General features: G+C 41.0%; 1 protein-coding gene, 2 long non-coding RNA genes and 1 other non-coding gene across 5 annotated transcripts in view; 2 read left to right on the top strand and 2 right to left on the bottom strand.

The window, feature by feature from the left end:
• MRPL39 (mitochondrial ribosomal protein L39) overlaps positions 1–11,044 on the bottom strand; it is a 20,227-nt gene extending 9,183 nt beyond the window's left edge. For both annotated transcript variants that reach the window (XM_060640317.2, XM_060640318.3), the window contains exons 1-6: positions 10,855–11,044; positions 9,886–10,092; positions 8,012–8,151; positions 5,271–5,370; positions 4,016–4,083; positions 1,073–1,185 (exon numbers count right to left, since the gene is read on the bottom strand). In XM_060640317.2, the coding sequence (XP_060496300.2) occupies positions 1,073–1,185; positions 4,016–4,083; positions 5,271–5,370; positions 8,012–8,151; positions 9,886–10,092; positions 10,855–11,029 (803 nt within the window). In that variant the 5' untranslated portion in view covers positions 11,030–11,044. The remainder of the gene's footprint in view (positions 1–1,072; positions 1,186–4,015; positions 4,084–5,270; positions 5,371–8,011; positions 8,152–9,885; positions 10,093–10,854) is intronic.
• On the top strand, positions 11,029–27,046 carry LOC132683897 (uncharacterized). The gene is made up of 3 exons (XR_009612460.2): positions 11,029–11,114; positions 12,136–12,283; positions 26,339–27,046. It is a non-coding gene; the product is annotated as an uncharacterized LOC132683897 (long non-coding RNA).
• Positions 11,130–27,115, bottom strand: LOC132683898 (uncharacterized). Its single transcript, XR_009612461.2, has 4 exons — positions 27,040–27,115; positions 24,317–24,395; positions 15,035–15,190; positions 11,130–11,914 (listed from the first exon to the last, which is right to left on the bottom strand). It is a non-coding gene; the product is annotated as an uncharacterized LOC132683898 (long non-coding RNA).
• Positions 19,962–20,068, top strand: LOC132684418 (U6 spliceosomal RNA). The gene has a single exon (XR_009612641.1). It is a non-coding gene; the product is annotated as a U6 spliceosomal RNA (small nuclear RNA).

Genomic DNA, 27,115 nt, shown 5'->3' with positions numbered 1-27,115 from the left:
TTACTTCACCTTTTCTTTTGACTTTTTTACTGTAGCTACCAGAAAACTTACTTCTCTAGATGTCTCACATTATATCTCTATTGGACAGCATGACCCTAGAATTGGGGCACTGGAAGTGTCTTGATATGTTCTAGCAATCCAAGGAATTTTCTCATAGAATCAACGTTGGTTTGGTTCTACAGAACTATCTGCACTCTAGTTCAGTTAAAATAGTACATTCCTATTGCTTTCTAATTCACTGGTTCCAGGCTACGCAAAATATTATAAACTACCATTACGAGAACGTAGGTCTCAATTCACAAATACCTAAAGATTTTCCAATCCAGAACCTTGAACAATTTGCAAGAGCATATTCTGTCTTCAGAATCTAGAGTCTATGTTATTTTCTTTGCAATGTAGATTTCCCTAACTAGTTCTAGCTTCAATTAGATTAATACTAAAATATAGTTTATGTTGTTACAATTAGTAAAAGGTAAACTGGAAGTTTTCCGAGTGAGAAAGGGAATTAAGAACGCAGGGAGGATTTAAAATGCTGGCAAAGAAAATCCCCCTAATGGATAATTTGGTGCAGAAGATGAAGACCCACCCGGCTGTGTAAACGTTTCACTTCTCCCCTTAGCTCCCTCCAGACCACAGGCATTCTCTATCTCACCCTTCTCGTTTACAGAGTAGAGGATGAGAAGGAAAGGCTGCTGAACGTGCAAAATGATACAGCTTCGTGTATGCTATCACCTCACGATGGAAGGAAAAGAGGGAAACACACCGCCAAGCTGATATGAAGGACGGACCAGCCAGAGAAACAGAGAAGTGAGACCAAGTGAGAAAATTACTAAAGGTGAGCGAAGTTTTTTTCTCAGGGAAATAAATAATGGGATGAGTAAGTAAATAAGTAAAGAGGCTGGGAAGTGGGATGAATGAAAGTAAATAGGTTGGTACAGAAAAAGAGATCTTAGAGCTAAAAATAGAACAGTGTCCTACCCACATCAGATATAAAGATTCTTAAGAGCTGATTTCCTTCATTACATGTAACTTTGGGGGGTTTAGCCTTGCTTTCAAGGAAGCCAACACTTACTTGTTGTGCTGAAATATTTCCAATGCCACTTTTGCTTCCACTTCCAGAGTTTCAAATGGAAGATCTTTATAAATTAAAGCACGGGCATCTTTTGTGAAGGAACGCAGGTTCTCCTTCGAAAGGAAAGTATTAACCTCTTGTAACAATTTACTTAAAAGCATTTCTCCATAAGGAAGGTAAGATAAAATCGTATGCTAAATATTATAAATCCAACTAAAAGAAAAAGCAGAAGCAAACTTATTCGGAAAGAAAGTTACTAATTTGCGACAATTATTTAGACCATTTTTAGACCGTAAAATGTAAGGTCAACAATTTATCTCAACTCTATGAACTATAAACTTGTAATTTACTTGTAATTAAGATATCAGTCTATATTAATAATTATTAAAGATAATCCTACAAAGAAATTTTAAGTTTTCATTCGAATTACATAATTAAACAAATGTTCATTAAAACAACGATGCAGTTAGAAACGCTAAGAAATAAAAGATATAAAAATCTGTTTACATTGTAAGCAAAACTAAGCTCTTATAAATGCACAGGGAAAACACTGTTTATGTGATTCAGAAAGTTTCACCAGGAAACGTAATGTCATCATTGGCCCTGCCCCAAATATGGCATATATCTAATATTAAAAACCTGTTTAATGAAGAGATTTTATGCAATTAAAATCATTAATACACATTAACAATATCTGAGATTTTTATTAAAACCATAATTGAGTTTTCATACTATAGATCCTTCATTACTGATACAGAAAAACCAGGCACTGTTACACAACTTTTGTAATAAAATTATTTCCATAAACTATGAGACTTTCTTTGCACGAATGACTCTTCTCCATTCTTAAAGGGATAACTGACTGTATAACAAATCCACATTCACAGTTTATACAGCTGTTCCTTGCGTAACTCTCTACCACTTCTTCTAAGCAGTCCACCTAATACCATGATGCCTGCAATTAGCCAGTGCCTTTTAAGTTTTATATTTAAAACTTGTTTTTGTCAGTTTATTTACCTATCTTGAAAGAGACAGTGGCAGAAGGGCAAAGAGGTAGGGAGAGAGAATCCCAAGCAGGCTCTGCACTGTCAGCACAGAGCCCTATGTGGGTCTCGAACTTAAAGAACCGTGAGATAATGACCTGAGCTGAAATCAAGAGTCAGAGGCTCAACCAAGTGAGCCACCCAGGTGCCCTTTTAAGTTTTATATTTAAAACAGGAAAAAGAAGCAGCAAGTTTTACAGCTCAGAAGTGAATCTTGACTGCGTTCATTTTTATGACATAAATAACGCAAATATATAAAGTAAGAATCACTTCTTCAACTTGAGGGCATATCTGAAAAATAAATTATATTGAGCACAGTTCAGAGATCACGAAGAAAAAGTTTCAATCCTTTCCCTGCCCCCTTCCCTATCTCTCTTTCTACCTCTCTTCCCTCCCTTTCTTTGTTCTTTCCTGTTTCCCTCCTCTCTCCCTCTTGACACTAAGCAACATGAGCAGGATTATATAAGAAATAACTTCCAAAGTCAGAATTTAAGCCTGAATCTGCTTTGACTCCAAAATTTTGCTTTTAGGAACTATAATATTTCACTAAAATGTACCACTAAGGAAAAAAACACTAGCAATTATAATCATAAGATGCCATCTATTATAAGACACATTTTGGGGGCGCCTGGGAGGCTCAGTCGGTTAAGCATCAGACTTCAGCTCAGGTCATGATCTCATGGTTCGTGAGTTCAAGCCCTGCGTCAGGCTCTGTGCTGAGAGCTCAGAGCCTGGAGCCTGCTTCAGATTCTGTACCTCCGTCTCTCTGTCCCTCCCCTGCTCGCTCTCTGCTCTCTCTCTGTCTCTCTCAGAAATAAACATTAAAAAAAAAATTTTTTAAAGACGTTTCCAGAGATACTAAAATGTGAAAAAAACGTACACTGTGGAATTGACAAAATGCTATGCTACACTGCCTTTCCTTTTCTGACCTCCAGACTTTCAATCTGTAGAACATACGGTTTTGCTTAATTAAGAATCAGGCATGGGGCACCTGGGTGGCTCAGTCAGTTAAGCGGCCGACTTCGGCTCAGGTCATGATCTTACGGTCCGTGAGTTCGAGCCCCGCGTTGGGCTCTGTGCTGACAGCTCAGAGCCTGGAGCCTGTTTCAGATTCTGTGTCTCCCTCTCTCTGACCCTCCCCCATTCATGCTCTGTCTCCCTCTGTCTCAAAAATAAATAAACGTTAAAAAAAAATTAAAAAAAAAAAAAAGAATCAGGCATCTGCCTTGTTAATCATAACTAAAATCTCTGGGCTGGACATCTGAAAGCCACCGGCACATCCTGCCCACAGAGAATCTGATCCAGATCGTCTTTGTCAGCCAGGTCCCTGGTGCTACCCAACTCCCAGATCAAACAGGAGAAAGCTCATCGTGCAATCAGACCATTCACCAAGAGTCTAGTCTGTTGCTATTTGAGTTACCTTAGCTTTGTCAAAGTCTGATTCTTAATTCACTAACCGTCTACCCCCTCCACCCCTCCTCTCAACGTAACCCTGGTATACAGGGAGACCTCGCAGTATGCAACAGGTTAAAACGGTTAGGGCAATGAGTTTTACATTGTGCTCTGAGGACCCAGGAAGTTAGTAAGGCTCCAAGACAATTAAACTTGTAAATCTGATAGCTTGGGCATCTTGAAAACCACTATCTTAAGAAAAGGAATGAACAGTACAAGGAAGAAAGCACTTCCAGAAAAGGTCAAGCAGGACATAAAGTTGACCACATGAGGAAAACCCCCAGTCCTATGCTCTGTCTTGAATACACTGACAATGCAACACAGGTAGGCAGGTAAGGTCTTTCAAATATCCTCAACATGCAGTATCACTCAACAACACTGACACAAGAATCGTTCTAACCAAAGAAGGTACATACTCTAAAATTCATATTCTAAACACTATACTTACTTTTGTTGGCATCCACTCATCAAGTCTCTTATCCAGAACTACATCATAGCAGAAGGCTCCAGAGATTACTGTAAATCCAACCAAAATGAGAGGCAAAGTCAAATCTACTAGAGTTACTAATTTGCAACAACTGAATATTTAGACCATAAAAGGGAAGGGCAGCAATCTCTGCCAACTCGACAAATTATAAAAGTTACCATTATCCCAGCTCTTGCCAGAGCTCTCTCTAGCAGCTTTCCCTCACTCACTCTCTTTTTGTTGAACCAAAATCCCTAGTACTTTTTAAACATTCACATTTTCGTCCAGAATATTATCACTATAGAGACTGCACAGTTACTAGACATAAAACTTCAAAAGAATCAGATATTTAATGTGTAGACAAATGACTACGTGGGCGTGAAATGTTGAATTTTTTAATGTCTTCTAAGCTTTGTTTTTGTTGTTTTGTTCTTAGAATCACTTATTGAGCTTTTTTAAGTTTTTTGGCGCGTATACTTCTATCTTTTTTCGAAAATTTACAAATGCGACCCTATTGCACATACTGATGCGGAATCTTGGCAAAATTGCAAAGACTGTGAGCTCTTCCATCTTCTCAAAAGCGTCCCCCCCCCCGCCCCAGAGCCATGTCATTTCTGCTGAAATGGTACCTCCTAAACATAGCTTTTTCCAGAATTCTATTTATACTCCTATTTCCTCCTCCTCCACACATTCGATTTAGAAATAAGTGCCTAAAGTGGTAGGAAACAAACACTGAAACAGGGTAATTACACAGAATTCATATTCAAGAGAAACATTATCCTCGAATTGTATTATGTTAATTATTGACCTCCAGTAATTAAATAAGATGGATTTTGTTACCGGTTATAAATGGATTGTATGTACGACAGTAATTTCTATCACATAAAATTAGAAATGAGCTAAAAAAAGAAAAAAAAGAAGCTCGGGGCGCCTGGGTGGCTCAGTCAGTTAAGTGTCTGACTTCGGCTCAGGACATGATCTCACGGTTCGTGAGTTCGAGCCCCTTATCGGGCTCTGTGTTGACAGCTCAGAGCCTGGAGCCTGCTTTGGATTCTGTGTCTCCCTCTCTCTCTCTGCTCCTCCCCTGCCCATGTTCTGTCTCTCTCTCTCCTTCAATAATAAATAAAAACATTAAAAAAAATTAAAAAAGAAAAAATAGAAGCTCTATAAAATATCAAAAATAGGTACCAAAATATTCAATGATTACAAAATGTGCGTGCACGCATATGTACATTACCAGGAACTTCTGGAGCTCTGACCAAACTGACCACATATTCATCTTTGAATGCCCTCTCTATCACACAGCCCATCATCATGGCACAGGAACGCCAATAAGCCTAGAAAAATAAAACATACACAAACATAATACACACTAAGGTTCACTGTTTCTTCAATATTAAAATTTAGGTTAACTTTCAACTACATGGATGGAACTGGAGGGTATTACGCTAAGCAAAATGAACCAGTCAAAGGAAGACAAATATCATAGGACTTCACTCATATGAAGAATTTAAGATACAAAACAGATGTACATAAGGGAAGGGAAGCAAAAATAGTATTAAAACAAAGAGGGAGACAAAACAAAAGAGGCTCTTAAACACAGAGAACAAACTGAGGGTTGCTGGAGGGGCTGTGGGGGAAGGGGGAATGGGCTAAATGGGTAAGAGGCATTAGGGAGGACACCTGTCGGGATGAGTACCGGGTGTTACACATTGGGAATGAATCACTGGAATCTACTCCTGAAATCATGATAGTAGCACTATACGCTAACTAATTTGAATGTAAATTGAAAAATAAATAAGTAAATAAAAAAAATTTTTTGGTTAACTTTTGCCTTAGGAACTATTTTTCTATCCATCCTTGGCACGTAGCAATAGTTAACATCAGGCCACGACACTACCTCTACCGAGCAAAAAGCACTGAAGAATGAAGTGCCAACTTCTGTTGTTAGCAGTGTTTCTGTACAAGATATCACACACTACGATGTTTATCAAACACAAGGTAGTTTTACTATCCGGTAGCAACTTTTCTCTCTAACCCAGGATAAAGATAACTTGTTAACAAACCTGTACTAAAGTAAAAAAATATATACATATTAATATACACCTGTTTACGCCATATATAATAGAGAGGGAACGCTGAACTCTTCAGAACTCGTGACTCCTCTCCTATGCCTAACACCACAGAGCACATCACCCAAGTTACTCATATTTACGGCAGAGCAAACTCACTATTAACTGGGCTTTCGTTTTACTCGCACGTTTTGACCCATGGACATGCCTAATGTGGGTATCCATGCAATGACCTTATCAGAGTCGTAAAGAGAAACTCAAGTCCTATCATACCCGCCTATCTCGTGCCCCATACTGGCACTACTACAACTGGGCACTTGACTTTCACAAGCTCTTCACATCTGCGGACAAGAGTGGGCCCACTTCGCTGTGTGCAGCAGAGACTGCTCCAGAACGTATCCTACAGAACCACACAACATACACTAAAAAGGAGTACAAACTCAGGTCTTGAAGGCAAGTAGCAAAACGCACTTCCTCGTCTATCCTACTTAAATGTGTTTAATGTCCGTTGAACTCCAGAATCAGAATGCCTGGACTAAAATCCAGGCTCTAGTATTTCCTAAACTCGTAACCTTGGTCAAGCTACCGAACCTCTCTTTGCCTCGGTTTATTTTTCTGGGAAATGGGAACGATAGCATCTATTTTTATGTGGTTTTTATGAAGATTAAATGAGTTAATACCTGTAAATCACCTAAGACAGTGCCTGATACATAATTAATACTTGATATAAGCTACTATTATCATATCTATCGTTTTCTTGCTTAAGTGTTTCATTTCAACATGTATTTATTAAATACCCATTGTCTGTAAGTCAAGGACTGGGTCCAACAGAGGATGTGATCCCTGTCTTCACAGAGCCGAGAATCCAATGCATTCAACAGTTCACATCACAAGGCATGATTAAAATACTGTATCTGAAGAAGTTAGCCAAGTGTGAGGCCCTAAAGAACAGAGGGATTCATCCTGACAAGAAGAAACTGGGAAGATTCCACAGAGCAGACAGCATTTTAATAGAACTATAAAAGATAAACAGGATTTTAACAGGGAGGAAAGAAAATACCCAGAGTTGAAGAAGGACACCCATAAAAGCCAGGAGGCTCACACAGCAAAAACCACTAGTGACCACGTCCTCAAATGTGGCCACAGCAGAGAGGAAGTGGAAAGATGCAGCGAAGGTGAAGCTTGAAAGCCACGCTGGGGTCAGATCCCACAGGGCCTGAAAAGTCATGAGGAAGAAATGACACAACACTCAGTCATGTCGCTTAATAAAAGTCTTACAGGCCTGGGGCGCCTGGGTGGCTCAGTCGGTTAAGTGTCCGACTTCAGCTCAGGTCACGATCTCGCGATCCGTGAGTTCGAGCCCCGCGTCGGGCTCTGGGCTGATGGCTCAGAGCCTGGAGCCTGCTTCCGATTCTGTGTCTCCCTCTCTCTCCGCCCCTCCCCCGTTCATGCTCTGTCTCTCTCTGTCTCAAAAATAAACGTTAAAAAAAAAATTAAAAAAAAAAAAAAAAGTCTTACAGGCCTACTAAGGAAGACTTTAGTATTAAAAAGGGAGGTGGGGACAGAGAGTTAAAAAGCTACTGAAATAATCCAACGATGGTCAACGGCTGAATTCAAGCAGCAGAGAGAATGAAATATAGAGGATAATCAACAAATGTCTGTGGAACAAAGTCATGAAAGTAAAATACAAGTCACACAGTTTTCTCAAACCAAAATACAAAGAAAGGATGCCACTGGTACTTTGTGAGCTTGTGAAAATGCAAAAAAATCAAAACGCTGATTATCACGGGCATTACAACATTTGACCTTGGCCACGTTTGCACATCTCATACTCCAAAGCAAAACAGATGTTAAAGAAGAAGAAGAACACTAGGAGGAAAAAAAAAGAACACAGAAGTAGAAATACCTTATTCACTTCTCCAGGATCACGATCTTTGAAAGTAAGAAATTCAATTTCACAGGATTTGGTCAAAGGTTTATACATGTCCCAAGGCTGTCCGTCCACAAGAGCCAGAATGGACTTCCCGCAGTGCCACTCACTTAAATCTAGGAATTTAAAATAGATTGAAGGTCTGAATCTAACAAAACTCAAATTGAAGAGTTACGTGTTTAAGTGCTACATTAAGAAATAAAACCAACAGAAAGGCAAGATTCTGCAAGCTGACTTCCTCTGGGAGAAAAAAAAGCATTACATAGTACCTCTGTACCAATAAAAAAATAATACCCAACACACCCAATGTGTTATTATTAACAAAACTGCCCAAACCGTTTACAAAAACCATTGAGGCTAAGTCTAATTTGAAGTTAATCTATTATTAAGTAGTAAAACAATCTGCCAAGAGTTACACTTGTATACATAAATATACATCCATAGTAAATCTGGTCAAAACGGGTTGGGTGTCTTGCTCCTACACCACCTCGTCCTTCCCTAAATGGACTGTCCAAGTGAAATACCTTAACAGTTTTTAATTATGGGTATGAATTCACATATAAGCCCATCAGCCCTGGTCTGTTCTTTGACCGGAATGCAACTCTAACTCTAAGCCTGATTAGATGTTCTTCAAGTACACAGCTAGTCACAGAAGTGCTCAAACTACAGGGCTAGAGTCTAAATAAGTCCCACAGAGAGAGGATCACGTCCGTTTTTGTTCACTCATCAGTATATCCAGAACCTAGCCCCAGGCCTGTAATACAGTAAATACTCAAAAGTGTACTGAACGGTCGAAAGTATGAAGGAGAAGCACTTGTCAGTGCAGGTGTCATGCTGAGGGGGGGCACAAAGGCTTCATCTCCACCCCTCAAAACCCACAAAACCCCTCAAGGGCCTGTGCTTCGTCCTAACCCTCCTCTGTAATCCTAATGCCTATCACACAGCAAAGGTTCAAATAAATGTTCACAGAACAACCAAACAACAGTCATAAGGACTCATCCAAGTGCCAGAGTGAAAAAAAGACTGAGAATGTAGACTATCTTAAGCTTTTAACTAAAATTGTTAATTACTTGAATGGAATCACTACTCCGTTTTCCAAAAATTTAAACAATGTGGTTTAAATGAGCATCCTGGTGTATATACCTATTTGGGGAGCTTTCTAAATTTAAATATTACCAATTCTATCAAAGCTGCTTTGAAAGCATTTTGATCAAAAATAATCCATACAGAGGCTCTGTTCCCTTCATTTACACACCAAATCACACACAGGGCACAGTCCTCTCCTTTAAGATATGAATCCCAACACACACTTTTACCCTAACCGCATTCACCCCATGCACACTTCCACTTACACATTCACTACATGTACACGGACGTATAAAGAAACACATAACACACAATCAGGCAAGCGGGAAGCACCTAAGGTTTAAGTTAGGCCATAAAGAGCTAGAAAGGAAAAGAAGGCCTAAAAAGCTGGTCCTCGGAGGCCTGGGCAGTCCCTCTATCCCAAATTCCTTTAACGAGCCCCCCATGGGTGCTGTCTAAAAAAGGCAAGCACACTAGTATAGTAACAAGGCTTTCACCTCCGTCTTCTTCTGCCAGAAACAATTACGGCACCCCAAACCTAGCCAGATTCAAGTTTGAGTGCCAGGAAACCTGTGCATCACAGTACCAACCTTTCAAGACCCACAGGACCCTCCAGAGCTAAAGTGACAGTGAAGAGAGAAGAAGATGCTGGATAAAGAACTTCTGTAAGGTTAGGGAGCAATTACCGAGTCTTGTCTCTTCTGAACCAGTCCTTCTGCACAGCTCATGGGAAAGTCAAAACTGTATCCTGATTCACTACTTACGCATAGCACAACTATAAGGAGTTGAAACGTTTTTATTCATCACGAAGATAGTGCCAGGGTCCGTTTTCCCAACGTGTTTAACTTCAATCTTCTCAGTTCGAGGAGTTAATGATAACTGCCTGTTTTTCTCTTTATTAAAGAGGTCATTCTGCATTTCTATCAGTTCTGTCGGTGACAGGTGCGAAGCTGGCGATGTTGCTATCAATCCTGTGTAGAAGTTACGATAAATATAAACAGTGAATGAGTAACACACCGATGATACCCCACCCCGCACCACCGTCCTACAAGAATGCGGGGCAACACGAGTTTAAAACGCCGTTCGCCAAAATGCGCTCAGAGATTAACTTAAACCACTTTCTAATATTAATAACAAAAATGCCAAGGGAAGAAACCCGCAGCTAGCCCAGATCCACACCTTTCCTTCAACTTGGGTCTCTCACCATCAGATCCCCATTGCCCATCAATTTCCTCTGTCGTATTCCAAACTGTGCTTTACAATAAGAGGCAAAAGGTAACCAGGAAGTAGTCAAAGTCACACTAGTCATTGGGAAGGTGAGCAAAGTTGTCGCCTTGAAACGTTTTGGGGACAAGAAAGCTCCAGGAGACTGGGGCTCCCTCGCCAAAACTATCGATATCTGGAGCGAGAAATGCTGAGCTTATTTTCCAAACCCTCAATCAGAGGATTTGACAAAGCCAGTACGAGTATTCCAATGGGAAAACAAGGACACGTTTGCACCACGACGCGGGATCCTTCTCAGAGACGCCCCAAGCTCCTCCCACGGCCCCGTACCCACCCAGCGCCCCGAGATCTGTTTCCCCGGGCCGGGAAGGGGTGGCCGCCACAGCCAGGACGTAAAGACCCTCCTGCGCCCGCAGCTCCGTGAGACCTCCCAGGACCCCCCTCAGGCCCAATCCGAGCCGACAATCCTTTAATCCTCTCTCTCCGTCCTCACGGCCGCTGAAACTCACTCCAGCCAGCCCCGCCAGCAGGGGCGGCCCGCCAGAGACGCAGCCCCCGGACCCCCAAAGCCATTGCCTCCTCCGCTGCTGAAGGAACCGCCTCGTACAGGTCCTCCTCTGCCCTCCTCCCCGGAAACTCTGAGCCCGCACCGCGTTCCGTAGAACACTTTTGTTCCGGTCCCATCGGCCGCGCTGCACGCCTCCACCAGGGGGCGCGTTTGCGTCTCGCTGAGGATTAGTGGCGGCAGGTCAGGAGGTCTGGAGCTGGGGTACGTTCCAGGGGCGCAGAGGGTGACCAAGAGGTGCTGGACCGCAGGGCGACGGGTCCGCCACCCCCGGGAGCTGTGCAGGGAGACGGGCGTCCTCTTTGGGGTCGCAGAGTCCGACCCGCGCCATCACCCTCCTCCCTCCGCGAGTTCGAGCCCGAAAGGCTGGGAGAAACCCTTGCTCCCCGCAAAGAATATTTCTGGGGAGAAGAACTGGGCAAAGACAGCTTCTGTGGATTTGCTTTCGTGGTCTGCCCGGCCGGTCAAGCTAATGGCATCTTAACTCTCGGTTTTGTGAGGGTGATCTGCGCCAGGGTTCTCCATTTATTGAGCCATTGAAGGGAACTCTATAATTCGTATAGCTCTTTACAAGTTAGATTCGTTTGTGTAGTATACAGAGAATATAAACAGCATGTAAAAAGGCATCCCGGTGATGCTGGCAGGCCGTTCTGCGGACCCAGAGTCTTAAGGGGGTACTTAAGAGGGTCCCTGGATGCGTGCAGGATGCGTGCAGGAGGCGAAAACAGAGTTTGTTGAAGGTACAGAGAGAGTACGATCACAGACAGCGTCGGGGGGATTCAAAGGAAAAGAGAGAGCCTCGTCTTTGCTTGGGGTCTGGGGTTTTTCACTGAGGACAGTCGGTGGTCGGGTGTAGGTGTCCTCTTAGGCATCCAGGAACCAGTGAGAACAAAGATGAGGGTCCAGGTCTTACTCCTTCAAGCCAGGGTATCTTGGTGTCCAGATGTCTAGCGCAGGTGGTCTGGAATACTGTATGATAGCTTCCTCTGGTCATTCTCACCAGACTAGGATAGAATAGGATAAAAAAAAAGTTATCTATTCTAAAGAAGTCCCTTACAAGGACGACATACACTATTTGCATTATAAGGCATGTGTAAAATGGGGGTGCAGGTCCTAGCAAGAATAGCAGAGGGGGAAATAGAAGTAGGAAAAGGAAGAAAAAGAGTTCTATGGAGCCCTTCAGTTTCCCTATCTCACTGGGGTGGAATTTTTGTCTCATCCCAAGGGCCCGGAACGATGCATGGCACACAGTACGAGCTCTGTAGGTACGTGTTGAATGATTGACTGTCTTTGCGGGCAGTTCCAGAGCAGCGTCTAATACCGTTATTATACCCCAGGATGTTATTGCCATTGAAGGAAGCATTCCGTAGATGGTAAGTATGATAATGCTTTTTATTCAAAGTGGTCGAATGCTGTGGCTTTACTTAAGGCTTGTTAAGTTCACAAATTCAACCCATGTCCTTCCCCCCCCCCGCCCCCCCCGCCCCCCCCCGCTCCCCCCCCCCCGCTGGGTTCTGACTTGCCATGGGAACATATCACCACCAGGGGGCGGTACTTGCTAAGGAACAAATACCAGGCAGGGCTCCGTGCCTTCCCTTGGGAAACTGGGTGAATGTGGTCACGAATCACAAACTCCCAGTTATAAGACAAATCAGCACTTGGGAGCTAATGTACAGCATGACGACTATAATTAACAGTACTGTATGGTGTATTTGAAAGTTGCTTAAAAAAAGTAAATCTTGAAAGTTCTCATCACAAACACAGTGAAGCCACTCGTGTTAACTTATTGTGCTAATCCTCGTGCTGTATGCATGTATTTTAAGTCTTTGTGCTGTACGCCTTAAACTGAAAGTGTTGTATGTCACTTATAAAACTGGAAGACAACAACAGAGATTCCCTGCCTCCATAGATGTGTCTCCGTGGCCTGAATTTTATATTCCCAACAGCTCAGGGAGTGTAATTATCTTTGGTTTTAAAATAAGAAATGCAGGGGCACCTGGGTGGCTCAGTAGGTTGAGCATCCAACTTCAGCTCAAGTCATGATCTCACGGTTTGTGGGTTCGAGCCCCCCACTGGGTTCTGTGCTGACAGCCCAGAGCCTGGAGCCTGCTTCCCATTCTTCGTGGCCCTCTCTTTGCCCCTCCCCTGCTCACTCTGTCTCTCTCTCTCTCTCTCTCTCTCTCTCTCAAAAATAAACATTAAAAAAAAATTAAAATAAAAAATGGGAGGCGTGGAGAGGGGAAGAAATGTAAATAAGCAGTAGAGCTTTGATAATGCCAGCCAAATTTTACTAGGCCACTTCTCATTTAAGATACAATTTCAAACTATGAAATATAGATACACATGTATGTATGATGTGTGTGTCTTTTGCTTTCTCCTTAAACTTGCATACAATTACTCTCTTGAAAGATCTTTGTTTTATCAGTCCCTTTAGACTTGAACCCCATCTAGTTGCCTTCAGAACATTTTAGAGCAATATTTAAACAAAACCTCAGAACATAAATTTAAGCAAGTTTAATCCTATATATGTCACATTGGGAGGATAATTGGAAGCCACAATTATCACAGAAATTAACTTGGAAGGATGTTAGTAATGGTAATGTCCAACAGGTGTTGAACATATGCCAATCAATCAGGTTTATTAATTCTTGCAACCTACTCCTTCAATAGGCACATAATAATCTTTATTTTCCAGAAGAGGAAATGCAGGTTTGGAGAACCTGGGAGACCTACCCACAGTAGATCAAGAACTCCCCCAAAATATTTCCTTACACTAAATCTCCTTTCTGACCTCCTTCTTTACCAACTTTCTCCCCAAATCTTAGCCTCACTCTCTCGGTCTCTCTCCCAAACAAAAAGAGTCATCAGGTCTGTGGCAGTAACTATCAAAGGTCGGCCTAGATAGAACGTCTTGTTGTGTCAGAAAGCAAGAAAATACTCAAAGACAGGCAGAAACATGCTCAAAGGGCACAGGATCCAGCTTGACAAGGGTTTTCATTGTACAAATTTAGGACTGTTTAAATAACAAAAAGAATACTGATAAAGGAGTCTAACATTATTGTATATGTTAAAAATCCAGTTCATAGCGATACTAAAAAATAAATGGGAGCAGAGAGGAAGTTTTCTTTACAAAATCCAGAGGGTAGAACCACAGAATGGGGAAAAATCACCACTCTGCATCTACCAGTGTAACAATTGTTTCAGAAATGAGTCACCTGTGGATGCTAACAGCATTGGGGAACATTTTTCCAAGATCAAGATATTCTCCTGGTGTCTATCACCCCAGAGGTTATCCCCCAAAGGGATAAAGGAAATTTCAATGGAGAAATCTACTGCACACCACCTTACCCAAGTGGTCAAAATTATCATCACCCAAAATGGGACCATCTGACACTATTTGTGCCTCCTGGTTGTGATATAAACATCACCCATGTAGTATAAATGTCTAACCTGATTCTAAAGAACCGCGAGGAAAAGAAATCAGATATATCCAGAAAATGACACATTCTACAAAGCAACTGGCCTAAGCTCTTCAAAAATATCGGTTCCACGACAGATGAACCAAAAAAATTCGGGAGCTGTTCTAAATTAAGGGAGCCTAAAGAGATAGGCAATGAATGGCCATGTATGATCCTTATTCAGGTTTGGGATTTGAAAGCAAAAAAATTCCGAGGACATTAGTATGACAAATTTGAATATGAACTGTATAGTAAATATTATTGGATCAATGTTGTATTTCTTGGATTTGATAACAGAATTATGGTCATGAAGGAGGAAATCCATGTTCGTAGGATGGGGGAATATTTAGGAGTAAGTATCCTCCTGCCTATAACTAATTCTCTAATGGCTCAGTAAAAATGGAGGGCTTTATATCTGGAGAGGAAGCAAGAGAAATTCAGCAAATGTGGCAAAATGTCAGCAACTGGTGAGGCTAAGTGAGGTGCTGATTATATTACTCTTTCAAGTGTATTCTGAAATTTTTCAAAATGAAAAGTTGGGGGAATAAACCACAGTTTTCAACCACAGAAGTTTGCTCACATTGCAATGCTACAGGTTCAGCAATTTCATTCCGGAATCCAAACGGCCCCCCGGCCACCCCCCACCAGCCTGGGACTTGTGGTTACCTGGCGGAGGGAAGGGAGAGTTTGGTCTGCTCAGTGCACTGGTTCTTGAAATCTTCTCAGGCTCACTAGCTCTCGGCCTCATGGTCCCCTAGCCCCAGCAATTTCAATGGCCAAGCCCGGTGGCAATCCAGTGGGCAGTGTATGCCTTCTTGGGATCTGGCGAATGAGGTTATCGAATTCAAGGAGAAAAATAACTCACTGACATCTAGAATCCAATTGCTCGGTTACCCACCCAAGACTGGTTATTTTCCCAAGATCACTAGCTGATAAGGGACTCCAGCTCAGGTCCATCTCCAAAAGTCATGCTTTGTTTTTCTCTCAAATTCATGTGTTTTTTTAATGAAAACATTTGATTTTACGTTTTCAAATTGTTATACATTTATTTGCTTGAAAACTCGAGAAAATATATAAGGTATACCTTGAAAAGTTTCTGTCCCAGTTCTTATCCCCATTCATCCCCAAAAACCTCACACAGGATATCACTGTTATTAATTTTTTTGTGTATCCTTGAGAGTTCTGGGTGCCTCTATCAGCTAACCCAAATGTATAGACTTATTTCCTCCCCCTTTATGACCTAAAATGTAGCATAGCAAACACATAGTTCTTTGCCTTGCAAAGCTGTGCTTTGAATCAACGTCAATCTGTTCGTACAGTTCTCTTGAGGATGGGCACCAAGACAGAGTTAAATATGCAAAGATTTCATTTGGGCTCCATACCAGTGAGAGAAGAGGGGAAGACTGGCTTCACGTGAAATCCAAGGGAAAGGAAGAGACAATGGAGGCATTCCTGACCCCCCCCCCCCCCCCACCCAAGCAGAATAAGGAAGCCTGGTCAAGACCAAGAAAGGAAGGGGGGGGACTCCTTAAGCCCAAGCCTACCACTAGAAGGCTCCCAGTCTCCCAGGGGCAGGCCGGCCACACTCAGCCTCCCGGCTGGGAGCAGCCGGTGGGAGGTGTGCCCTCAGAGCAAACGGTGGATTTCAGAGTTCAGTGTCTGGGGCTCTCGGTCATGACACCCCCCTGTAATTAGACATCTATGACGCACTCAAAACGAGCTGTATTTAAGAAATCAAATAATGAAAGAAGCACTTGCCATGCATTTTACACTTACTACATAATAGTCACACGCAAACATTTCTGTCAATGATCTCATAGCAGGGCTCAACACCCTCCACATCCACGTGGCCTGAAAGGTACAGACAAACACACAACTCCTGAGATTATAAGAACACAGGAAAAATCAGGCGCAACTCAAGGCTTTTCTTTCTGTTAGTGTGATACCATGGGGCAAATTGGTACCTTCACTTTGAGGCAGCAGTGGAGAGAGAGAGAGAGAGAGAGAGAGAGAGAGAGAATCTATGGGCTTCTGGAGAAATGAAATGCAGTTGAATATAAAAATATACGTATCGCCCACTCCTTCCGCTAGCATTCCTCCTTTAAGCCATTCCTTTCTTGCTCACACCACAAGAAAATCCATTCTTTGTTACTAGTAAACAAGAGAGGACCAGAGATACAAATCACCAACGTGAAAGGGTTTTTTTTAGGTAATATTTTCTATTTCATTTGACAAATGTGTGTGTGTGTGTGTGTGTGTGTGTGCGTGCGTGTGTGCATGCATGTAAGAATTGTGTTAGGAAAGTACACTTTTTGCTTCTAACCTTCATTAATAAATACCAAGTAATGCTGATTTAAAATGTTAATGATTCAGTAAGTCTTGAGGATGAGACATTGAATCACAAGTTGAAGGCAGTGTGTGGATCATTTATTCCAGCCGCCTCATTTACTAGATGGAGAAGATGATTCACAGAAAGATCGGTATTTGGCTCAAGGTCATGCAGAATGCGAGGGTAGCATCTGGGAAAACTGGAAACACCAGGGCATGTGGAAAATGCCAGGACTTCTGAAAATTGGCATGTGCTCCTTAAAATGCTCTGAATCATCCCACCCTGCAACAGCCACACCAAACCCTTCATTTCACAGTTCTGGGAACACTGCAAGAATTCTCTTCCCATTTGCTTAGGACTTCAAAGATGTACTAATCCCTCAAACACATGTTAATATGGATTTTCTTTGATGAAAAGGGACAGATATATTCTCCAGAATTAAGCTCCTCCTTCCTTCCTCCATCCGGTTTCAGAGTGAGTACCTTCCAGTTCACTTAGCGTCTTTCAGGATGGCTCCTGAGGGTGAAAATTAGCTAAAGTGATGCTCTTTGGTGAAGTGAAATACTTTCCTCCAGAGTTCCTCTCCCTAATTATGCATAACTCCTTTTTTTCCCACTTTTTATTGTTGTTTTAAACTTTGGACTTTCCCCTGTCTTATTCCTTATTCCTTGGCCATGACACTCGCCTGTCCCTCCTCCTCTCCCCACCATCCAATCTTGACCTGCCCTGGGAAGAACACACAAGCTGAGTCCTGAATGCCCCAAAACCACCCACACCCACTGACTAACTCATGAAATGTATTTACGTGAGGAAGTAAAAGCATGTATTAGATCCCAGATCTCTACTTCTTAGCCCTATGACCTTGGGACAGTTGGACCATAATTTACTTAAACATACTCTCTCTGAAGTACACTCAGGATATTTGAACTATTTTGCTGCAGTGAGCATCTGCTATCTAAAATCTGTGCACTGGTATATTTCTTCAGCACAGGTTCCTAGCAGTGGAATTGTTTGGTCCAGGGTATATGTGTTTGAAATTTTGATAGGTACTCTGCCAAAATGTCCATCAAAGCCATTAACCAACAAGACAAAGCAGAGATGTGTTTGTTCCAGATGAAAGTTGCAGATATTATCATAGTGGTAAAAGGCTACGCTTTCATGCATCTTTGAATGGGTGAATGGGGTCCAAAGTCACACCCTCTCATCTTCCTCCTTTCCCGCTTCGTACGCAAGAGCTTTTTAAATGTGGCCTGGCATTTACCTGTTTGAGTCTGGCGCTTATCTGTTGGAGTACTCAGAGGAAATGCAAACTCAGAGCCAGTAATTTGCCAATCTCTGTTTCAAAGCGCTGGATTATATCTCTCAATCCTATTATATAGATGCTTGTACTACCTAATTGTATATCTGCAATTAGAATGAGTTGTTCTATCCAGACTTCCCTTAGTGTTTTCCTCCAGATTCCCTCTCAAATGTTCTTAATGCTTTTATTGCTCTTTTACATTACACAAACAACATAACGTCTCTATAAAAATTCAAACCCATAGAGAGCAAAGCATGAGTTGTCCTTCCCAGTCTCGCTGCACCCTATATGTCAATATCTGTAGCTACATCTCAGCCATGCTTAGGTTTTCAGTCCACGATTTGATACTCAACTGCTCCGCGTACTGATAGTATTCAGGTTGTTCAAATGAATCCCCAAGTAGAAGTGGCAAAGGCAGTGACATACAGGGACAACTAGAGAAAGAAATAGAAACTCCCTGAACAGTTCTCTGTGACAACTGTGGGAGTATTTTGATAAGTGTTGGCAGCAGGACACTGCATGTGATGTGGGGAAGGAAACCTTGGCATTCGAACAAGCAAATGGTTTGGCGACAGTTTATTAAATTTCTGCAATGCTTGCAAATGCCAGTAACGCTTTCTCAGACCGCAGACTTACTACATGTGACAGGTTTGGGAACGTTTCACAATTGTCATCAAATAAATGGCCCTTCAAAATTAAGAAAAAGTATACGAACTCTGAATAATTGTCACCACTGAAACACAAGCCTACTGGAGTCGATATATTTAAACTTGTGTATTTTGGTTGCTTCTGTGCCACAGAATCAGAATCTAAGCAAAGGCACCCAAGTACAATTGTAACTCAATCCCACTGGTAGGTTTTGGGTCAACTATTAGACTTTCTTTATACCAAATAAAAGTGCACATTCCTTCCTAAATGTATATCTGTAAATGCCTACATTTAAAAAGATTTCAAAGCAATAGCTACCATTATGCCTTAAGGAACTAGAATAAGAAAGAGCAAACGAAACCCAAAGGCAGCAAAAGGAGGGAAATGAGGAAATTAGAACAGAGATCAATGAAATAGTGAACAGAAAAAACAACAGAGAAAATGAATCCAAAAGTCAGTTATTTGAAAAGATAAACAAAATCAAACAAAACCTTTAGCTAAGCTGCCCAAGAAAAAAGAGAGAAAACACAAATTACTAAAATCAGGAATAAAAGAGGGCACGTTACTCCCAACCTTCTAGTAATAAGTTAGATTTTAAGGAAAGCTATGAACAACTGTATGCCAACAAATCAGATAACTTGGATGAAATGTACAAGTTCCTAGAAAGACACAAACTGCCCAAACTAACTCAAGAAAAAAATTAAAAATCTGAATAGGCCAATAATAAGTAAAGAGATAAAATTAGTAATTTAAAATTTTCTTTACAAACTCTTCCAAAATATTGGAGAGGCAGGAACACTTTTAATTCATGTTATGAGGCCAGAATAATCTGATACCAAAACCAGAAAAATACATCACAAGGAAAAAAACAAACTGTAGACCAAAATCCCTTATGAATATAGATGTAAAAAATCTTCAACAAAATACTAGCAAACTGAATCCAGCAATATAAAAAGATTGTATGCCAGGACCAAATTTATCCCAGAAATTCAAGGGTGGTGTAATATATGAATATTAATCAATGTAATACACTATATATAGAATAAATGACAAAAAAAACCACATGATAATCTCAACAGATGCAGAAAAAGCATTTGATGAAATCTAACATGCTTTCTTCATCAATATGCTCAACAAATCAGGAATGGAAGGGAACTTGCTCAACCATCCACAGATAACATCATACATGATGCTAAAAGACTGAATACTTGCCCTTAAGTAGGAACAAGAAAGAAAAGGATGCCCACTCTTTCACTTCTATTTAACATTGTACTGAATGTCATATCCGGACAATTAGGCATGAAAAGGAAATAAAAGTGCTCACTTCAGCAGCACATATACTAAAATTGGAACAATACAATGAAGATTAGCATGGCCCCTGAACCAGGATTAGACACAAATTCATGAAGCATTCCATTAAAAAAAGAGCAAATGAGTATCTGGATTGAAAAAAAAAAAAGAAGCAAAACTATCTCTATTTGAAGATGACATGATTTTGTACATAGAAAATCCTAAGGAATCCATTAAAAATGTATTAGAACTAATAAGAGTACAAGAAGGTTGCAGGATACAAGATCAATATACAAAAATCTATGGTATTTCTATAGACTGGCATTGAAAGTTCTGAAAATAAAATTAAGAAAACAATACCATTTACAACAGCATCAAAAAGAGTAAATTATTTAGGTATAAATTTAGCAAAGGAAGCGCAAGACTTGTACGCTGAAAACTACAAAACATCATTGAAAATAAAGACCTAAAAAAATGGAAAGATATTCTATATTCATGGATCAGAAAACTTAATATTGTCAAGATGGTAATACTCCCCAAACTGATTAAAAGATGCAATATAATTCCTATCAAAATCCCAGTTGGCTTTTGAAAAAATGGACAAGCTGATCGTAAAATTCATATAAAATTGCAAAGAACCCAGAAAAACAAAAAAAATCTTAAAAAAATGAAGAATAAAGTTTGAAGAAGCATGCTTCCTGCTTTCAAAATTTAACTATAAAGCTACAGTATTTAAGATGATGTGTCACTGGCTTACAGATAAACATAGAATGATGGAAAAATTGAGAGTCCACAAATGAACCCTTACGTTTATGGTCAATTGATTTTTGACAAATGTACCAAGACATAATAGGGAGAGAACAATATCTTCAATATATATTTCTGGGACAACCAGATATCCACATGAAAAGAACAGAGTTTATTTCTGAGATTTATTTCCCATATCAGACAACATACACAAAAGTTATATGACTTCTTCACAACATATACACAAAATTAATTCAATGGATTATAAACCTAAATGAAAGTGCGAAAACTACAAAACTCTTAGAAAAAAATTTAAGAGTAAACCATTTTGACCTTGAGTTAGGCAGTGGTTTCTTAGATTAAAAAAAAAAAAAAAAGCATAAGTAAAAATAGAAAAAAATAAATTGCACTACATCAAACTTTCTGCACAAAGCATCAAGAAAGTGATCAGATTTCCACAGAATGGGAAAAAAAAATTGCAAATCATATATCCGACAAGAAACTTGTATCCAGAACATATAAAAAACACAACTCAATAACAAAAAAGGGGCAACCAATCTAAATTAAAAGTGGGCAAAACGTTTGAATAGACATTTATCAAAGAAGATATGCAAATAGCCAGCAGGCGTGAAAGCGACATCACTAACCATCAGGGAAAGCACATCTAAACCAAGTGAGTTATTACTTCACACCCATTAGGTTGGCTATAATTAAAAAGGCAGTTGTTAACAAGTGCTGATGAGGATATGGAGATACTGGAAACTTCAGGCACTGCTGGTGTGAATGGAAAGTGGTACAGCTGCTTTGAAAAACAGTCTGGCAGTTCCTTGAAATGTTGAATGTACAGTTATCGTGTAACCTAGCAATTCAACTCGTAGGCATATACCAAGAGAAATGAAAACATACATCCAAACAAAAAGCTGTACCTGAATATTCATAGCAGCATTAGCCATAACAGCCAAAAAGTGGAAACAACCCAAAAGTCCAACAACTAATGGATGAAAACCAAAATGTAGTGAATCCATATGACAGAATATTATTCATCAGTGAAAAGGAATAAAGTACTGATACATGCTACAACATGGATGAGTCTAGAAAACATGCGAAGTAAAAGAAGCCCATCAGAAAAGATGACATAGTGTAGGGTTCAATTTATATTGAGTGTTCAGAACAGGAAACTCTATAGAGACAGAAAGTAGGTTAGTGGTTGATTAGGACTGGAGAAAAGGGGTTGAGACTGAGGGTGAATGCAATGGGTACTAGGTTTCTTTTAGGAAAAAACTAAAATGTTCTTTTTTAAAATTTTTTTTGAAGACAAGTATTGTTTATTGAGAATTTGTTTTCTGTTTTATATAGATGTATCTGTGGGTAACAGTTGTGACAGTCAAAATAAGATGTTCTAAAATTAGATATGGCGATGGTTTCACATCCCTATAAATATACTGAACAACACTGAATTTACACTTTAAATGGGTAGATTGTATAGCATGGGACTTATACCTTAACAAAGCTGTTTTTAAAAAAAATTCTGACCGAAGGATACCTTATTCCTACTCCCTTGGTTATGACACTTGCCTGCCTCTTCCCAGCAAACTTGACATGCCCCAGAGAGAAGGCAAGCTGGGTCCTGACCACGTAAAGCCACCCCAAATTAGTTGGATACAACCAACGTGAAATGCCGGTGAGATAGCACAGCTCCAGAGATAAGCTGCCTTTGTTCAAATCCCTCCTCTCCACTTTTTAGCCCTTGACTTTTATTAGTTTATTTGCACCTCATCCTTCTAATTAATCATAAAAAATTGGAGCCATTATAACACCTTGTAGCATCTGGGGACAATTAAAGCAGTTAATACATAGGCATTTAGCACACTAATGGGTATACTCAGTGAGATCAGTTTTTGTTACTGGGAGTTGCCTGTTCATACTCTGACCCTTGTGGGTCTAGTTCCGGCCACATTTGGATGATTTCTCACTTTACTTCACATGGAGATAACATCAGTTGGCTTCACTGGGCTCTGTTACATAGCAGAAGGCACCAGCCCTCTTTGCTATGCTGTGGGTGGGCAGCACAGCCATTTGGGCATGGGAGGTAGTTTAGTGCAAATCCATAGTTAAGGGGAATTACGTGTTTTTAATTAGAACATTTTCTGCATCAAGTGTGTAACAACTAAAGGGACACATATTATCTCATTCTTATAAAAATAATTACACATAAAATAGATTTGGAGTATAAAGAAATGCACTTAGAAGATAGTGAACATTGAAAGGGCACCTGGGTGGCTCAGTCAGTTAAGCGACCGACTTCAGTCCAGGTCATGATCTCAAGGTTCATGGGTTTGAGCCCAGCATCAGGCTCTGCGCTGAGCTCAGAGCCTGCTTCGGATCCTCTGTCTCCCAGTCTCTCTGCCCCTCCCCTGCTTGCTCACATGTGCACATCCTCTCTCTCTCTCTCTCTCTCTCTCTCTCTCTCTCTCTCTCTCTCTCTCTCTTTCTCTCAAAAATAAACATTTTTTTTAAAGAATAGAATGTAGTGCACATTTAAAACATTGAAAGAAGGGAGTGTATTTGCAATTCTAGTTTTAAACTTTTGACTTACTTGTAACCTGATTGTGTTTTTTTATTCAACTTAGGTTAATTTTCCTGTTGGTATAAGTCATCTCTGATAATCATCGTGTATTTATTCTCATCCCTTTCCTTTGCAATCTACAGTATTTAGATACTTTGACAAGCTGGAAAATTCAATTCAGTGTTCTCTTCAATAAGAAATTTCCATCATGTTTGTCAATGAGAATTTGAGAATCCAGGTAGTAATATATAACAGATATCTCAAATGTTGGTAACTGAGTATTTATAAACAGACAGGCTGGCTGACTTTTTTTGTTTTTTACTTGTGACACTTTCATGAGCTTTTATAATAGTTTAGAGCAGTGGTTCTATATCTTCCCTGAGTAGCTTTTTTAGACTTTTTCCTAGTACCCACCCCCATGACATTTTATTTTTAAGTAATTTCCACACCCAATGTGGGGCTCAAATTCACAACCCTGAGATCAAGAGTTGCATGCTCTACAAACTGAGCCAGCCAGGTGACCCCCTCCATGACGTTTTAGTATCACTGATACAGAGTTGACCCTTGAACAACAAGGGGATTAGAGCACCAACCTCTCACATACTTGAAAATCCACATATAACTTTTAATCCCCCCACCCAAAACTTAACTCCTAATAGCCTTTTTAAAATTTTTTTTAACATTTATTCATTTTTGTTTTCTTTTTAAAATTTTTTTAACATTTATTTATTTTTGAGACAGAGAGAGACAGAGCATGAATGGGGGAGGGGCAAAGAGCGAGGGAGATACAGAATCGGAAGCAGGCTCCAGGCTGTGAGCCATCAGCCCAGAGCCCCACGCGGGGCTCGAACTCACAGACCACGAGATCGTGACCTGAGCTGAAGTCGGACGCTTAACCGACTGAGCCACCCAGACGCCCCTTTTTAACATTTATTAATTTTTGAAAGGCAGAGAGAAACAGGGTGCGAATAGAAAGGGGCAGAGAGAGAGGGAGACACAGAAACAGAAGCAGGCTCCAGGTTCCTAGCTACCAGCACAGAGCCCGACGCGGGGCTCGAACTCACGGACCTCGAGATCACGACCTGAGCGGAAGTCGGCCACTTAACCGGCTGAGCCATCCAGGTGCCTCATGCTTTTGACCAGAAGCCTACGGATAACACAAACAGTATATTAACACATATTTTGTATGCTGTGTGTATTATATACTGTATTCTTACAAAGCAGTAAGCTAGAGCAAAGAAAATGTTATTGAGAAACCATAAGGAAGAGAAAATACACTTACAGTACTGTATTTACTGGGGGAAAAAATCCATGTATAAGTGGACTCATGCAGTTCAAAGCCCTGCTGTTCCAGGTCAGCTAGACTATATATCTGTTGAAGCTTTTTTACCACCAACAAAAGAATTGTCCCCCCTTGGGGGCAATATTGCACCCATTGAGAATTCATGGCCTAATTCTAGTATTCAAAGTTTACATGGTAAACTTCCTCCTCCTGCCATTTGTTATTTCAGTAGCAAAAATACACTTGAGGGGCACCTGGGTGGCTCAGTCAATTAAGCATCCAACCCTTGATGTCACCTTAGGTCTCACAATTGTGAGGTCGAGCCCCACATCTGGCCCCACGCTGACAGTGCAGAGCCTGCTTGAGATCCTCTCTCTCTGCCCCTCCCCTCCCTCATCCCCCCCTCAAAATAAATAAACATTTTTAATTAATTGAAAAAGAAATACATTCGAAAAACACTCGAATATTGCCATGCTAATTCAGTGTGGTCCATGGATCAACAGCATCACCATTACCCAGTAGCTTGTTAGAAATGCAGACTTTCAGCCCCACCTCAGACCTCCTCCATCAGAATCTCATCTGAACATGATCTTCTGTTAATTCAGATGTCCATTAGTCTGAGAAGCACTGGTTTAGACTACAGTCCTCTACTCAGTTAGGAAACATTAAGTTAATGTGTGAATGGAAAGAATATGCCTGGGCCCTGAAACCAGGTTTTAGGTAACCCACCCCTTCCTCGCAAGTTCTGACTAATACACCAAATTTTTTTGGTCATCAGTATTCTTTTTTTCTTTTTTAGAGAGAGAGAGGTGTGCAAGTGAGTGAGGGGCAGACAAAGAGAGAGAATCCCAGGAAGGGCAGAGAGAGAGAGAGAGAGAGAGAGAAGCGTGGCTCACCCGAGGTGGGGCTCGAGTTCACCAGATGGGACTTGAACTCACGTACCATGAGATCATGACCTGAGCCAAAGTCAGATGCTTAACAACTGAGCCACCCAGGCCCCCCCATCGATATTATTTTCTTTTTTTTTTTTTTTTTTAATTTATTTTCGGGACAGAGAGAGACAGAGCATGAACGGGGGAGGGGCAGAGAGAGAGGGAGACCCAGAATCGGAAACAGGCTCCAGGCTCCGAGCCATCAGCCCAGAGCCCGACGCGGGGCTCGAACTCACGGACCGCGAGATCGTGACCCAGCTGAAGTCGGACGCTCAACCGACTGCGCCACCCAGGCGCCCCGATATTATTTTCTTAAACACAGAAATGGGTGTGTTTTGTTTGTTTGAGAAAGGTTAATTTTATGTCCTTCTAAGCAAGTGAAAAATCCCTATGAAGCCTCACCTCGCTGTCCATAAAATGAAGCCTGTTTTGATAATAATAATTTCACTTGGATCAGGTGACAGAAGGAGCCAGTAATAAAGCAAAGAGATTTTTATCTACTTGACTGTTTCAAAGAGCCTGCAAGTTAGCATGAGGATGAGAAGATACCGAGTTAATTCACTTTGGCTCCTTATTTATAAAGATAGAGTTAAGTTTTTCATTAATTTTGGGGGGTCTAAGAATGAAATTTTGAAACGCGTGTGAAATAAATGTGAAACATCTCAGTCATACAGAAGACATAGGCTAGCAAATAACCATATACCTACTACCCAGGTGAACAATCTGCCGCGTTTAGCTGCTTCCATATTTTTCTGAAACATTTTAATATTTATTCATGAGTTTTACTTAACTAAGACTTTTGAGGTTAACACTAGAGAGAGTTCCACTACCATGAATCTTCCATTGTTATTTCCATGGCGTTTTCTCCGACTACAGGGAATGAGAAAAAAACCCTGGACCTGTCAGACTTGGTCCAAGTACCAGCTGAGTCTTTATTTTTTGATGTTTCCAGAGGAGCCTTGACAGCAGAAAGCCAAGTTCTCTTTAAAATTCTCCACTATTGACAAAGACCGCGGTCAAGTTAGGCCAAAAGCCAAAGTGCTCCTCGTTGAAAAATGCTGTGGAAGATTAGGCTAAATGCCAGCCACTTTTTCTTAATCAAGAAACTCAGCTAAAAAGTTGGAGCTTTTAAATGCAGAAGGAAGAGAAGAGAGTATAGAAAAGAGGTAAGAGGAAGATCAGAAGAGAGAAGAAACAACTTCAACTCAACTCAAATGCCACTCAACTCAAAACCCCAACTCAAATGCCCCTCAAAAGGCATCTCTTTCTTATATCTCCCAATATCCCTTTCTACATCTCGACTTACCAGGATAAAATTAAATATATTTTAGACAGTTCATGAGAGGTGTGGTGTGTGTGTGTGTGTGTGTGTGCGCGCGCGCGTGTGTGTGTGTGTGTGTGTGTGTGTGCGTGTGTTTAGTGGCTGGGGGCAAGAAGGGGAGGGGCAGAGAGAGGAGGTCAGAGGATCCAAAGCAGGCTTTGGGATGACAGCAGAGAGCCGAGAGCCTGAGGCGGGGCTTGAACTCAGGAACCATGAGCCACCCAGGTGCCGGGAAAGTGTCTTTAAAATCACCTACCTCAGCTCTGTGCTGACAGCTCAGGGCCTGGAGCCTGCTTTGGATTCTGTATCTCCCTCTCTCTGCCCCTTCCCTG

Source organism: Panthera onca, chromosome C2 (genome assembly GCF_046562875.1).
Source record: "Panthera onca isolate mPanOnc1 chromosome C2, mPanOnc1 haplotype 2, whole genome shotgun sequence".
Classification (NCBI taxonomy): domain Eukaryota; kingdom Metazoa; phylum Chordata; class Mammalia; order Carnivora; family Felidae; genus Panthera; species Panthera onca.
This window is presented reverse-complemented; position numbering and strand designations above follow the sequence as displayed.